The sequence below is a fragment of the Pyrus communis genome, chromosome 12 (assembly GCF_041283825.1).
Source record: "Pyrus communis isolate YQ-2024b chromosome 12, ASM4128382v1, whole genome shotgun sequence".
In the NCBI taxonomy this organism is placed as follows: Eukaryota; Viridiplantae; Streptophyta; class Magnoliopsida; order Rosales; family Rosaceae; genus Pyrus; species Pyrus communis.
In genome coordinates, this window is record NC_142576.1 from 2466123 (window position 1) to 2483305 (window position 17183).

The window sequence follows — 17183 nt, forward strand, 5'->3', positions numbered from 1 at the left end:
ATTTATTCAAAAATAATGTGTTTGCGTACATGTTAGAACCTTAGTAATTAAACCTAAATGAAATCCAAAAACAACACTAACACATAATCCGGTGAATTACCAAACTTAATATTACTCTCTGCAGTAGCACCGGTCGAAAAGTTAATGAGGATTGCTGATAGGGTTTAGTATAATTTCCAACCATTCATCATGGTTAGGGTCGATTTGTTATAATAGCTACTTTGAATAACCGAAACAAAATCCAGACAACATAATATTAGGCCTAGACACAGAGAGCCTAGAGAGAACATTTGGTGACATCCATGCCCATTATTCCTCATCCTCATCCTGCACTGCTAACTTGTTGGCCGCAACCCGAAGTTGACATTGCCATTATTTCTTTTTGGTTTCTTTGAAAATTTGAATGACCACTCGTAAAATTTTCAAAGCAAAATCGAAATTTGATTGCAAAAATTGAATAGACCCTGTTTCCCATATGGGGTTCCTTTTTTCTTTTCCTTTTTTTTTGAGCCTGCCAAATGATCATGATGGCAACTTTTTTGACCAGTTAGATACTTTTTCATTTCAAAGAAACAATCTACCTTTTTAATCTCCATTAGAGTATGTATGAACAAATTAATCCCTTCTTGTCTCAGTATAATGGGTATTATCAAGGGTGGTGCTATTCACACCATTTTTTTTTATTTCCCACATATTCTTGTTAAATTTTTTCATTGATCTTTTTCACTTTATTTGATTTGACGATCGAAAATTGAGAAGTGTGTGAGAAATAAAAAATGAACATATGGATAACACCATCCTATTTGCAATATGCCAATAATATTGTTGCTCTGGGGACCTCATAAGATTTTAGGGTTTGAAAGACACACTGTGACCCATCCATACTAGCTGGAAAGACCATCTGTTTGTTTATGATTGGCCAAGTACTCCCATAGCTTTGATGACATGACTGCACTTTTTACAAAAATATCAATGTCCTTCTCTTCATGGATCATTGGCACCACTGGCTCAACATAGCTAACATTTTTAAGAAGGTAATGCAACCATTTTGTACGCATAAGGCCTAAACCAAAGATTGCATTGTTAAAAATACGCCTTTCCGATCGTATACATCGAACACGAACTCAAGGGGTTCTGATACTTCGATTTTCACTCTCACGTACGAAGAACCGAGTAGGAGGTGTGTTACGATCAGTCGTCTAAGCACTAGCTAGCAAGGTCCCCCAACTGATGCCAGCAAAATCCTCCAAATATCTCTTTAGTTTTATTGTGCGTACGTACAACCAGATTACAGGCTTAGAGTGTCAAAGATGACCTTCCTTGGAATCCACATAAACTCGTCTGGCCTGCCGAAGCATGATGCGGGCATCAGAGATTTTTGTCTTATCATTTTATTTTTCTTGTCTTAAAACTCTGCAATGAAAGCCCAAAGGAAAGGGGCAGCGAAGTAATCAGGCCCAAAGAGACAGGATAAACACCCAACAACTCTTTATCAAAGCTTTTGAGCCCCAGAAACAGTTTAAACATAACTTAGATGATTAGAAACGGATGATATATATATATATATATATATATATGTATATATGTATATGTATATGTATATATGTATATATGTATATGTATATATGTATATATGTATATGTATATGTATATATGTATATATGTATATGTATATGTATATTAAACTCGAATAGAATGTTTACATCTCAAATTGGCTTATCAAGTTTTCTTCAAATCAAATACACATGTTTTCTGCTTACATATATATGCAATCAAATGCGAAATTGAATCGCAAGTATGCATGCAGAACCAATTAAAACCGTTTGATACTACGATATACTGGTATTTTTTTTTCACTTGTGAATAACAGATCTTAGATACGAATTTACTTGTAGAATGCGGAATGTCCCATTCATGTGACAAGGAAATGAAGAATTTAATTGAAATAATGGAAGATAGGGTTTTACTTTTTGGGGAGATATTGGACTTCATATACAAATCTTGGTGATCGATAACCTTGAATTAATCAAAGTGTGGCTCTACCATATGGCCTTTGGGGATTAATTTAATTAAAAGTCAATTTCATGTTCACAAATTTATAACTTTTTAATATTCCTATATCTCTCTTGTAGGAAAATAAACGATTTTACGTCAACGAATTTCTAGATTATGTGATGATTAAATCTTGCAAGTTTGGGTTTATCTGCAGCCACATAGCACATATAATGAATGGTGGAGTCAAATTAATTACATAAATTAATCACATAATTAGGGTTTGATAATCAGTTACAGTCCTACTAGTCCACGTCGTAGCTAAAAACTAAAGCTTCAACTCCGACATCATGAGCATAGAGTCAAATTTAATCAGTATGGTTTGGTAATCAAGTTTTTTCTAGAAGGGTAACAAATTATCAAATGAATTTTACAAACGCAATGTATAAGGACTGTTTGGAAGTGTTTTTAAAATGACTGAAAGTGCTTTTAAAGAAATTGGGTTCCAAAGGCACTTGAAGTGCTTTATGGAAGAAGCACCGGTTATGTGCTTATTTCAAGCAGCATTTCAAATGCTTTTTTAAGATTCATTTGTGTTTTTACTAAGGATTGGTTTCAAAAACATTTCATCAAAAGCGTTTTCGGTCATTTTAAAAACACTTCCAAACGAACCTTAAATCACACATGATACTGACACTCTCAATTTTACTAAATGTTTGCTTCTCATTGATATCCAAATTAGTTGGGAAAACTTAATATGAGTCCAATTTTATGAGCCATTATTAGTTATAGTCCAAATTTGTTAAATTTTTTGGTTAGGTCCAGTGATTCATTGTCCAAATAAGCTCATTTGTATTCACCAAATTTACCCATAAATTGACCAATTAAGTAATTACTATTTTTTAAGTTTGTGATTAATGTTAATCTTATCTTTAATTATAGGATTAGGGATTTAAATCTCATTTTTTTCTTCTCCTTCCCCAAACCATTCATTTCTCTTTTCTTGTTTCTCTCTCACAATATTTTTCTCTTCCTGCATTATTTTGCCCAGTAATATTCTTCCATAATATTCTTCTTCTCCTCCTCCTTCCATAAGGATGATCAATATACATTTGATTGGTTATTTAAAAATAAAAAAATAAAAAAATAAAAAATTTGTATTAGTCAATTTTGTATTTTGGGTTCTTCGTCTCATGTTCTTTTTTTTTATTTTTTTATTTTTTATGCTTCATTCTCCTTTTTATATTTTTTAACTTTGAAGCTCCATCGAATTAGCATTTTCTCTAGTGTTTCCTCCCTCAATATCATTTTTCTTCACGATTTTTTTTGTTTTTATGACACACCCCGACCTGGAACGTCTATCTGGACTCCGAATCGAGCTATGCTAGCTGACACCTGGAGGGTGAAGAAACCATAAAGTGTATTGATGTGAAAATGTGAATAAATTTAAAACCTAAAAATGCCTAAATACAAGAATGCGTCGGTGAGCGAGAATGAACTCATTTTACACGTGACATCAGAGCATAAGTAAAGTACAGTAGAGTGAATTTAGAATTATACCCTCGGAGATAAAACACTTATACTAAGATTTGTCATGAGTTCTTGTCGATACGAAAGGTCAGCTACTAAAACATGGAGGGGCGAAAAACAGAAGGGTGAGTGGGCACAAAAATAAAAGTTTATAAAAACCATTTGCTTTATGAACATACTAACCCCTCACCGTAAAACACGTAGAGTTTCCAAAAAATCATACTATGTATAAGTATGAAATCAAATGCATGCCAACAATTGAATCAGAAGTATGCCACATCATAGTAATTCAACATCAATGTAAATATAATCATGTGCTCAACAGTCATTACTAGCACATAAGTCGAAGTCACCTAATGTGATCTGTACGACTGCACCTATTGCTCATCAGTCTATGCTAGCACATGAGTCAAAGTCACCTAATGCGACCTGTACGACAGGGTTAGGTGTAATAATATATGCTCTAGTGCTACAATCACATGATGGCTAGCGCTAATTACTGTCACATACGAGTCAAAATTGTCTATTGCAATTTGTACGACAGGGCTAACACCTACTTGGATCCAAGGCAAGTGTGCAGTGCTGATGTGAATGACACGTGAAAGACTAGCCTGGCCTAGGCTGAGCACTAACACCTGGGTGTGGCAATGATGAGCCACTATATGAATATGAGCATGCCATAACTCAGTCATTCCAAACAACACAATAAACTCACCTGAACTTACTCAGCTGGTAAAATGCACATGAATGTGCCATGACAATATAAATCTCAGCCACATAACAGCATTTTTAAAATTAAGTAAATCGTGGCATAATATCCGTAAACCAAATTAAAAACATTTGTGGAAACCATACAATATATATATATATATATGAAAACAAAAATACCCACTCACAGATCATGTTGTCAAGTCGAACCCGTCTCGTACAATCGAGAATCTTTGCAATGCGTTTCACCTAGAAATAAAACCATTAACATAAATATGTAACGTACTAACGTACTCATGCGGTTTCGTACAAATTATGGCTAATAAATGAACTATTTTAAAATGGTCAAATTTCAGAAAATGAAGAACGGATTCGGATTCGGCTCGTTGAGAAGCCTAAGGAGGAACTTCAGGTTCCTCCACGCGCGCCCACGCACCTTCCTCAAGAAATCTGCAGAATTTCCAGATTTCAGGGCTGACTTCCAAAGCTCATTTGGAGCTCGATCTCCAACCAAACTCAATGATTCAAAAGCCATTTTGAAGTTAAAAATGTCGGGAACAAAATCATACTAAAGTAGGGCCGAGTTAAGGTCGGTGCTGGCAGGAAAAATGGCCTGAAAGTGACTAAATGACCACGGTCTAAGTTTTTCAGAATCTAAGATATTTTATCCCAACTTTGAAGGCTAAATGAAGCTAGAAATGCAGTGAACAGGGCTATACCAGTTTCGAGGGCCAAACGTCACCGAGATGGCTGGAAAAATCCTCTGAAATGGGCTAAATGGTCACGGGTCCAAGCTTCCAAAATTTCTGGGGAATCTCCCCCAAGGTTCATCTGCACCAACCTTCCCCCAAATCTCATTTCAAAGTTGAACAACAATATAAAACTTAAAAATAACAAGGATTTGAGAGTTCGAGGCTCACCATGGTAGGTTAAATGGGTGAACAATGATGGTTCTCACTGAATGGGAAGTAGACCACAAGTTAGGGTGCCCTAAGCAAAACAGCAGGAGGGAGGAGATGGTGGTCCACTCGTGTGGTGCGATGGTTTGGGTTTCGTCCTATCTTCTCTGTGGTTCACAGAGAGAAGAGAGTTTGAGATGGAGAGTTACGAGAGAGAGGAGAGAGCTCGAGTTTGAATATAAGACAGAAAAATAATAAGGGTATATTATCAAATTCCCCCCTGAACTTGTGACCATTAGCCAATTTCCCCCCTCAACTTTAATTTTGGCCAATTTCCCCCCTGAACTCTCATGATTAGTCAATTTCCCCCCTCAACTTTAATTTAGCCAATTTCCCCCCTCAACTCTTATAATTAGTCAATTTGCACCCTACTGTTAAATTTTTAATTTGATCATAATTAAACAAGTGTGTGTAAGAAACTAAATAAGATGTATGTTAATCATGTTCCTATATCTTTATCCTATTACAAATAGATTAAAATTTAGAATTTTACAATTTATCATAGATAGTATTATTAGTCATAATAAATCAGTATGGAGTAATTTTATTTGATTTTTGACTATACAAAATTGATAACAAAAAGGATTGCTGTGTAAATTTTTGTATGTGAAGACAATTTTCTTTATAAAAGTGAAAGCTAAGTTCAAGTAAATTGTGGAGAATCGAGCTTTAGTAAAAAAATGGCTAGTCTATTCATAATTTTCGACTCCTTATTAAGAATAACCCATTTTATTGAAATAGGTTTGATCCATGAGTTTAGGATTATTATTTCTTTTTGTTATTATTTCTTCTTCTACATGCTTTAAACCCGATTCATAACTTTTTCTTATAATCAACCCATGTCACATACTAACTGTATTATGTTTTTGTACATTTTACCCTATATTATGCAGGTGAGTTTATGTTAATTTTAGTACTTTGTTGGAAGCTATTAGAAAGATTGAAAATTAAGAAAAGAATAGATGGAAAATTAAAAAAAAAAAAAAAATTAACAGTAGGGTGCAAATTGACTAATTTTGAGAGTTGAGGGGGGAAATTGGCCAAATTAAAGTTCAGGGGGGGAATTGACTAATTATGAGAGTTGAGGGGGGAAATTGGCCAAAATTAAAGTTCAGGGGGGAAATTGGCCAATGGTCACAAGTTCAGGGGAGAAATTGATAATATACCCAAATAATAATAATGTGAGAGAGAGAGAGAGAGACATCCGTGAGACTGGGAAGGAGGGGACACGGGGACACGGGGACACAGAGGTGAGGAGACCCACGTGAGTGGGTCCCACGGACAGATATCCCATCAGAAAAAATAATAATAAAATAATAACGGTGAATCTGAAATAATGTATTTATTAAAATACCCTTGTACTGCGTAGTTTCATGAAATCTTTTTCGTAGCTCAGATTTTAATTCCGTTTGTGCTTATACATTTGTAGCGACGAAAAGTACGACGATATGCTAAGAGGATGGTTCATAAGTGTTACGATATGACGGTCAACGAACGTCAAAAACCTCGTTTCTAGTGGTATTTTCGTCATTTCACTCATTTAAAATTTATAAAATCATAAAGTTAGGGACGGATTGTCAAAATCTATCCATATCACTTGTCCTTTATTTTATTTTATTTTTTATCTTTTTATATTATACTCAACCTGTATCATGAATAATTGTATTTATCTACTTATATATATATATATTACATATTTTGTTAATAATCTATCTAAGATTAATTGTATTTATCTACCTATATATCACAAATTAGTTGTGTTGTCTACCTATACAATATGTTTTGTTCATAATCTATCTGTATCACAGATTATTTTGTATTATCTATCTATACAATAGGTTTTTGTTCATAGTCTATTACTATCATAGATTCTACATACATCACAAATTTTTTATTTTTTATTTTATCTACATTGGGCAATGTTTCTTTAATTTTTGATAAACTTATAAGATTTGTAATAATGTATTTTTAATTAGAAAACAGGTAGATAAAGGTATTTGAATATTCAAATTTTAAAAATTCAAATTTAAAGAATTAAAAAATATATATATTTTCAAGGGGCAAAACAAGTGTGATAGAAAATCAAATAAAATTGGACCCAATTCAAAAACAGCTGGATTTTTTGGACCTAGATCGAAGTGACCCTTTAAACTTCAATCTTTACTTTAAATTATTTGTTTAATTTCTATTCTCTTTATCTGATATCTTATAGAAATGTATTCAAACATGGTACGTGTTCTTAGTTTTTATTTGGATTTGAATATGTATTTTTCTAAATATTTTTTTTCATGTTAGAAATTATAAATTTGCCCATTATTGTCTTCTAATTTCTTAAGGAAGAATGTGAACTTGTGTCCGTTTCTAACATTGAGAACGCGGAAGTATTGTCAAAGATATGCATGCATGCATGAGATTAGGCTAAATCGTTCAATTGGTCAACTATATTAGACATTGTTAATACTAGGCACTTTTAGGCTCGGATGAAGGTGTCGGCCCGAAAAGGAGGTATGATGAGCCCAAGACAAGGTCACGACAAAAGAGGCCCAAGGGGCCTAGAAAAGGACACGTCCGTTTGGTAAGTATCGACCGACCAGGGTATACGAGGGGTTTGCCGATCGCCAAAAGTACGTGGGCAGATTGACAGCTTTGTGACACAAGTGTTCAAGGAAAGGTTTACTCAAACGTCAATCAAGCCACTTAGTAACTCCAAGTCGACAGCAGGGACCCAATCAAGCCACTCAGTCCGCTTTACACTGGGCGTGCATGCTATCTCGACAGGATACCCATCACTTCACCACCAAATGTTTGGTTTGTAAGTGAAAGGGTGTCAGTAGGCTAGTCAATGTATGTAGCACATTGAATGCTATGTGGGAAAGGCCTAAGGTTGAAGCGTTCACTGTGGGCCTATATAAAGGGGTGAAACCTCCAATAAGGGGGTCGGACAAACAACGAGAGAAAAATTCATGTATTAACCAAGTACTATCTTTAGTCTTGCAATTAATAGAATTCATGCAATACAGTGGATGTAGCTTAGTTTTGATGAGTGAACCACTTAAATTTTGTATCCATTTTATTACAATTCACGTCCAAAGGCCACAAAGGGTTTAATACTCTAGTTTATTAACCTGCAAATATTGAGCATTATCATGTATTAATTACGTCACTGATGAGAATCAAACTTGAGACATCATTATCATAAGTGGAAAGGAATAATACTAGAGCGCAATGATAGTTTGCAAATGGTTAAGAATATTTACACATAAATTGGAGGTTCTAAGTTATTCTCTAACGGCTGAATTTATTATAATTTTTAAAGTGACCCCCTATTTGTAGTCATTAGATCAAATTTTAATGGTACGAATTCACTGATTTGGTGGATTAGGAGGAAGAGATCCGAAAATAATCCCTTTCCAAATGTAATGTTACTTCGACCAAAATAAAAATGATGCAAAGCCAATACCCCTTTGAATTATAACAAAAACAAAAATGGTACCTTACATGAACGTTAAGTTCAAAGTCCACACCTTCCCTTCCCTTTCCTAGTTCCCTTCGGACCACGCTACTTTTCAGTGGTTGCCCAACCAATTTGATTTGGGTTGACCATCTTGCATGCTAAATTTTTTTTTTCTTCCTAGTACATCGATATTTGTATACTAAGGAGAGACAAAGTTCGACTAGATTACATAATGAGCAGTCTAATTTAGCATCGAATTCGTCATCCAAGAGATTCGAACTTAAGACCTCTCACTTTTAAATGAAGAGAAATATCATTGTACCGTAATACTGAGTGACATCTTGCATGCTAATTAAAGATGTAGAATTTAGATTCTTCTGGAAGCTTGTATGGTACTTCCTAGTTCTTACATTCCAACTCTTCTTTGCAGTACTTTCTGACGGCCGTTCGATTCGATTTCCTTGACCGTAGTATGATGTTGACCCATATTTCTCGCGAGCATGCTTTCGGCAGCTGAGTACAAAGTTGCTCAACTTCTTGTGATTTGTTTGACCCACTTTGGTCAAACCTTGACCCAATTATTATTATTTTTGAATACATACCTTTACCCAATTTAGTTAGTCTTAGTCTCCATTTTAGCAAAATGAACTCTTTAAATTTACAGAGCAACTAATCAGCTATATATTAAAAAATAAAATAAAACTCAAAGGTGAACCCTTGAGCAAGGAGAAAACGAAACAGGAGAAGACTGATTTAGAAATGAGCGGGTTGATTTTGAATTCTTAGTAATAAAATATTCAAAGTTTGTTAAAATGGAGGGTGTTGTTAAGATTAAAAGTTAAACTGAGTAGCTAAATAATTTTTTATACCATTCAAGAGCTAGTTTAACAAAATTTAGATTTTCTCTTGAAGATACTCTAAACATTACACGGTGAGCCTTCTTTTTCCATTTGTTTATTGTAACTTTGGGAGAAGATGGGCTGCTTGGTTATGTAATAAAGCCTTGTATAAGTGATGAGTTGTTCTGTTTGATAAAGTCTTTCTTTATTGACTACGTCTTGCATTCAAACTCTTTTATCTGGCGTTAGAATATTATTTTTAATAATTAAAAAAAACTAAATACATTTTGAGCTTTTTCTAAAACACATTATTAATTGAGAATAACTTTTCATTTCATATTGGCTAGGTCAAATTAGTTGAATTAAAAACTTTGGCAATAAAAGAATTTTGTAGATATTATAGAAAAATGAAAATCCTAGTTTATAACGATACAGATTTTTATTTTTATTTTTAATTCTGGTCAAATTAGGGATAAGTATATAGAACAAATTTGGAGGTGCAATCTCGTGTATTCTTGTTCTAGATAAGATATATCAACTAGCTCTAAATCTAGATACTTCTCTTTCGGGTTTCAAAGATGATCAAATTCAAAACCTTCATTTTATTAAAAGAAAACTAATAAAAATGACTTGAAATTTTTTGAGTTTTAATGATAAAGAAAAAATAAAGGGTAAAGTGAATAGTACCAGGATTCATTTTTTAGTGTAAAAATGTGATTTTTCGTTAAAGTGAATAGTATCGTGAGTCTTTTGTTAAAACTCCATTTTATTAAATGATAAAAGGATAAGGAAAAAGATAAGAAAAAGTAGTGAATCTTTGCTTTTTATCCATGTGCACTCCTCTCTTATTCTAATTTTTTTTCTTTTTTCTTTTTTCTTTTAAATTTGATTGTGTCCAAAAACATAATGAATGAAATAATGCAAGAAAAAAGAAGCAAAAATCATTTTCCATTAAAAAACTCTATCCGTGTTGGAGGAGTCATCAAATCCATTAAATAATCTGAAATAGGAAACAATCTGCCTTTTGGATTCTGATTTAATTCCTGAATTAGTTAAACCATTTAAAAATATGATAAAATGAATAGTATCATGATTGATTTTTTAAAGTAAAAATATGATTTTTCGTTAAAATAAATAATACCGAAAATCTTTCGTTAAAATTCACTTTAAAAAACAGTTTCTAATTACTACATACACTGGATTGGAGGCAAGCATATTACCGGGAGAATTATTAAAAGTAGCGCGTGCGTCGATGTGGAATGCCACCCATGACCAGCTGCTGACGTCACCCACCCCACCAATCCCTCGCGGAAAAAGCCAAAGAAGTCCCGAGAAATTAGTAGATGGTATAGATTATGGTATCACCACGCGGAGATTTTTCATTGCGCTTTGAAGACGAGCGGAACAACCACAATACAATTGGAGAAATATTTAAAAAATAATAATTTCATCTAATTTATAATGATATGGGATGTTTCATTTCGTGTTTCAAATATACTGAAAAATCTTTTTACTATGTGGCACTGGCAGCTAGTAATACCCATCAACTGAAACATAAGCTAAAGAAGAATGAAGTTTTAACGAAAAGCCTACAGTAATGTTCATTTTAACGAAAAATCATATTTTTACACTAAAAAATCAATTCTGGTATTATTCATTTTACTATTTATTTTATCTTTATCATTAAAACTTAAAATTTTCAAACTTCTTCCGTTAGTTTTCCTAGAGAAAAAAGTTAACAGATAGTCTAGCTACTAAAATCTAACATCCCTTTCTACGCCGTTAGAGATTCTTATCCTTATTTTTTGACCCACTAGCTTGTATTCCCTTCCCTCCCTCTCCTTTCGACTAAAATAACAAAATTCCCTTTGTCTCCCTCTTCAGTTGATAAAAGTAGGCCATGCACCATTCGCAAAATAGCAAAGTTTCTCTAAGTGGAAGAATATAGATAAGGGAGGTTTAACAAAATATTCCTGGTACTATTTATTTTTAACAAAAAATAGTAAATTTATCAGCCTATTTGGTTTGTGTTTTTTCCATCTTCTCTTTTCCTTTTTAATTTGTCATTTGGCTGCCACTTACTTGTGATTTGGCGTCCATCTTTTGTAAAAGTAGCTACCTTGAAGTTTCTGATAAACTAGAGACAAGAACAGGTTGCAAAGCTGGAAGTTGTTTTGTAGTACATACGGATGGTACGTTGAAGGTTTCTTCATTTTTTCCATAGGCTAATCATGAGCTTGCTAAACCAGGAGAGACGCAACTTTTTAGATCAAATAGAAAAGTTTTTGAAGCTCATTTGGCTGTGATTAAAATCATGACAGATGCAAGGATAATGACACATCCCGACCGAGATCAGGGCATGCTGGCCGTCCCGCGAAGGTGACGTAGCCATGTGCGCGTGCGGAAGCTAAAGGTATAGTAATATAAAAGTACGAATAATTAAAAACCTAAAAGCATACAAAGTACTAGTGTATGTGAGACACAATTTCAGAGCAAGTCTACAGCAGTCAAAAAGGAAAGATACGACGTATTTACACCCGAAGGTGACCCTACAATGGTGAATGTCTGTCAGAAATGCCGGGACGCCCTCTGGGATAAACCACCGAACTTGCTAGACCACTAGAACCTGGAGGGGCGCAAAAACAAAAGCGTGAGTGGGCAAAACAAAGTTCTTTGAAAACTCTTTAGCAAAATACATTCTAACCCCTCGCCGTAAAACCTGTATACTTCCCAGAAAATGAACATATATACGTATGTATAGATATGTCAATCATGCTCCATGATATGCCATTCATGCTCCATAATATGCCATTCAAAATCTCATAATCAAATATAAATGCTCAAACGTAATTCACATCAATAACATATAATCTAGCAGCCGGGAGTCACCTAACGTGACCTGTACGGCTGCATCTAGAGCTCCACTCTCAACTCAATAACTGAATCTGCACACGAGTCGGAACCACCTATTGTGGTCTGTACGACAGGCTGGGTGTAATGTATATATGTATGCTCTAGTGCTACGATCACGTGAAGCTGGGCGATAAATCGCGGGTCACCTACAAGTCGGAACCACCTAATGTGGTCTGTACGACAGGCTTGCACCTATCTTGGATCCAAGGCGAGCATGCGGTGCTAGTGAACATACACGTGAAGGCTGGGCCCTGGCCTCGGGCGGGAGCACTAACACCGGGGGTGCAGATTATGAGCTCTCTAAACCTCTCAAACTACCATTGCATACAAACATAAATACCACTTACCTGGCACTTACCTGTGCGTCCACAGCATCAAATACACATATATAAATGTATGCCGTTACTAATACATGCGATGATGAGTAAACAATATTCATATGATGCATGGCATAAAACAATTAACCTTTTCTATTTAATTTCTGGGAATTAATATGTATATAGGTATATACGGAAAACAAAAGCCCACTCACTGGTAATTAGAAGGGTCGTAGCCCCCATGCCTCGAGTGTGTACGCTCGTCTTCGGAAAACAAATCACCTATACGCGACAAAGTTACGAAAACATTAATTTAAAAGCACCTAAGCAACTTCTCGTAATAACTTCTCATACATTGCTCAAATTGGACAAATGAATATACCAACGTGATCTACACAACCTCAGGATCACACCCATATTTTTAAAATAATTTTTGGACCACGCACGCGCCCCCACGCGCCTGAACAGGCACGGACCCACGCGCCCCCACGCGCAGCCACGTGCACTGCACATTGACGGTGTCAACTGACGCCGTCAGGAATATTCCGTTAACCTGACGGAATATTCCGTTAAACTTAACTGTCACCGTTAACTGACGCCGTCACTGCCGTTAGGAATATTCCGTTAAACTTAACGGAATATTCCCCTTTCTTCTCCGGCCAGTCTCCGTCGCCGTCGCCGGAAAACTGGGAAAATTTCAAACTTAGTTTTCTCCTTCGTTTTTCAACCATTTTTCACGATCTTTATACCAAAACGAAGCTTAGGACTAGTAGAATCACGATAGGCTAGTTTCAAGGCCTAAAAATCAAGGAATCTCACCTGTCCACAACTTCAAAACTCGGCCAACTTTGAACAGGACGATCCCGACGTCCAAACTCGTCCAACGAAACACTCCCAAGCTCCTGGGAACCTCACAAACACAACTACAAGCTTAGAATCTCCTAAAACAAGCTAGAATAGGTTTGCATGAACAGTGCTCAAATCGGACCTCGTCGAAACGACGTGAAAACAACGATTTCCTTACCTGAAAATGGCACCACTGGACTCCTCTCAGCTCCACGAACACGAGGGTGGTCTTGGTTTCTTGATTGGTGAATGTTTGAGTATGTTTGTATGTGTGTCTGTGTGTTTGCAGAAGGAAGAAGATGAACTCGGGGAGAGAGAGAGAGAGAGAGAGAGAGAGAGACAGAGTGACAGAAAGTGAGGGAAAGAGGGAGGGAATCCTGGGAGAGTGAGGGTGATGTGTGAGTGTGTGTGGTCCTACAACACCACACTACACAAAACTATACGTAAAATAACGAACTAGGGGTAAAATTGTAATTTCAAATGTACGTTTCGGGACGGGCTGTTACAGATAAGGACTACAAATACATATTATTATTTAGCATAACCCCGGGGGGGGGGGAGGCAAATTTTTAGATCAAATAGAAAAGTTTTTGAAGCTCATTTGGCTGTGATTAAAATCATGACAGATGCAAGGATAAGGACTACAAATACATATTCTTATTTAGCATAAGAGCCGCCCCCGAGGGGGGGGTGGTTCTCAAAATGTAGGTTTTATACAACGTGATTGCTAAAATATTGTAAATAGGGTAAAAATGGTCATGTTTGAAGCATGAGATGCCCAATGCACCTTGGTGCGGGTCGATTAACCCACTAACGCTATCGTTTGTCAAAAAAAAAAAAAAAAAAAAATTCTGTGTGCAGGTGGAAGATATGTTTAAATGTGTGTTGGTTCTGAATTTGCTGTATTTTGTGGGGAATATTTGTATCATATTAGCCAAAATTCCATTTTATCAAACAAAATGAATTAGTAAGAACAAAGACTTGTTACAAACCAAATGAATTTGTCAATTTTCTTCTAAACTTGTAAAGAGTTGCTAATTTTTATCTGAATTTAATTTTAACTGATTATCTTTTAAATATTTATAATTAGCCAAATTTTCCCCCAACTTAGATTTTGAAATTTTCCATTGAATTTTCTAACCATTTGGGCCTTATGAGAAATGTTTAAGGGCAATAAATAAAATAATTTTATCCTTAATGTAAACAAAACAAATTGCTTTTTTATTCTTCTTATTCTCTTCAACTATTTGATTTCGTACACTTACTTTTGAATTAGCCATGATAGCCAATTAGCAGCTACAAAGTATTGGCTTTGCATACAGTTTACCAAAACAAAATTACCTTTTTTTTCCCTCATGCATTTCCTATGCGATGTCTACGTGATTAAGATGGATGAAAAATTATAAAACCTAACGTCAGGGAGAAAATATGCTATTTATAAAAGTTCATGAGAGTAATCGATTAATTTTTTTTTTTTTTTTTTGCCAAGTGTAATCAATTAAATCTCATAAAACAAATTGACAATTTTATACTAATTTCAGAGCAATCGACAACCATGCTATTTAAAAATAAAAAAAAAGAAAAAAAAAAAAGGATAAATTAACAGCGTCAAACTTGACGAATTTTTAATCGGTTAACTTCTGTTTAACAAAACGTTATCTTTTGCTCTGCCACGTCTCATATTTCTGTTGGTAGTACTAGTAATAAATATCAGCTGCCATCAGTGCCAAGTGGTGCTTCCGTATCTTGTTAATGTCCAGGGCCGTGGGTCCCACTCTCATCCCCCCATGGCTTGAAAGTCCTCGTTTCCCATCTTCGGTTCTCTGTCTTCAACACTTCTTTGTTCCACACGACACCTTCCCGGACTCTACCTGTCCACTCTCTCTCTGTAGCTTTCTCTCTCTAAGATTCGTTTATAAACTCTCCTGTCTCCTGTCTCCTCCCCTCCTCTGTCACGCTCCCTCTCCCTCCTCCTTCTCCAAGCTCTTTCCCCGGCGCACGTTAGCACACCACCATGCCTCCGCTCTTCTCCTGCGCCGCCAGGCACATGGCCCTCGCTCTCTTCTTCTTCCTCCTCCTTTCTCCGCAAATCTCGCTCGTCAGAGCTCAGCCCAGCCCGGACCGAGCCGACCCTTACCGCTACCAGAGGTTCAGCCCGTCGATGGCCATCATCATCGTTGTACTAATCGCCGCCCTCTTCCTCATGGCCTTCTTCTCAATCTACATCCGCCACTGCTCCGAAGCCAACCAACCCGGCAGCGTCCGCCCCGGAGGGACCCACACCGGCCGATCCCGACGCGGCGCAGCCTCCCGCGGCCTCGACGCCGCCGTCCTTGACACCTTCCCCACCCTCGACTACGCCGAAATCAAAGGGCTTAAAATCGGGAAAGAGGCGCTCGAGTGCGCCGTCTGCTTAAACGAATTCGAGGACGACGAAACGCTGCGTTTGATCCCTAAATGCGACCACGTGTTTCACCCAGAGTGCATCGACGAGTGGCTGGCGTCGCACACCACTTGTCCCGTTTGCCGGGCCAACCTCGTTCCTCAGCCCGGCGACTCGGCACCACAATTCACTGAGTTGGGATCGGATCAGCAGCAGGCTGACGACGTCGAAGCTCAACACGCTGCCGTTGACACGGCGGCGGAGAGAGATGACCAGGTAATGCTAGAACAACCACAACAAGAACCTGAGCTGTTGAACTTAAACCAGACGCTAAATCGGAACCGTACACGCGGATCGAGATCGAGCAGGTTGCGTAGATTGTTCCCGCGGTCGCACTCGACCGGACACTCTCTTGTCCAACCGGGAGAAGACACTGAGCGGTTCACCTTGAGACTACCGGTTGAAGTGAGAAAACAGATCATGAATCGGAAGCTGAACCGGTCCACTAGCTTGTTGGTCTTGCCCCGAGAAGGGAGTTCGAGGCGTGGTCCTCGAACCGGCGAGAGTGGCAGTACTAATAGAGTGAGGAGCTACAGAAGGCTCGAGCCATTGGACCGGCAATTCAAATCGGACCGGTGGGTGTTCTCCAAAACGCCGTCGTTTCTCACGAGGATGTCGAGTCTCTTGTCGCCAAAGGTGGCGGTAAGTGACGGCGAGAAACCGACCGAGCCAGGGATGTCGAGGAGTAGCTCCGCTCGGCCTCCGGTTTAATTAGTTTTGGTTATATAACTTTTTTTACATTTTTACCTCCACGACTTAGGTCAATTTGTTCAACGTGTATAAATTTTTTTGTACATTATCTTTCAATTTTCTGAAATTTTAAATTTAAAAAGACTGGGTGTCATGTACGTAGATGACAATGTTGACACTCATTTTATATAATCAATGGAATGAGATGTGGTTTTTCTGATTAACATGTCTTGTGTTTTATCTAGTGACTTTATGTATACTCCATTAAACTAACGGGTTTATAACTTACTTGGTAAAATTTTACCACATTCTGTACTTAGATCTTGTGTTTGGGTATTTTTAGCCAAATGGTCATTGTGATTGTCATAATTTTTCACTTTGGTCTTCGAGATTTGAAATCGATAGAATTTGTTCTTGATATTTGAAATCGATATAATTCGTTCCTGAGATTTGAAATTGATAGAATTGGTCATTCCTTGAAAAATCTTTATT

General features: G+C 36.7%; 1 protein-coding gene and 1 long non-coding RNA gene across 2 annotated transcripts; one reads left to right on the forward strand and one right to left on the reverse strand.

Annotated features, from left to right (window-relative positions):
• Positions 1-802: 802 nt before the first annotated feature.
• On the reverse strand, positions 803-5374 carry LOC137745998 (uncharacterized). The gene is made up of 4 exons (XR_011069757.2): positions 5151-5374; positions 4950-5071; positions 4419-4479; positions 803-1413 (listed from the first exon to the last, which is right to left on the reverse strand). It is a non-coding gene; the product is annotated as an uncharacterized LOC137745998 (long non-coding RNA).
• A 9922-nt stretch (positions 5375-15296) lies between these two features.
• Positions 15297-16915, forward strand: LOC137745792 (E3 ubiquitin-protein ligase ATL6-like). Its single transcript, XM_068485805.2, has one exon. It carries the CDS (start codon positions 15573-15575, stop codon positions 16710-16712), a length of 1140 nt encoding a protein of 379 aa, XP_068341906.2. The 5' UTR covers positions 15297-15572; the 3' UTR covers positions 16713-16915.
• The last annotated feature ends 268 nt before the right edge of the window (positions 16916-17183 follow it).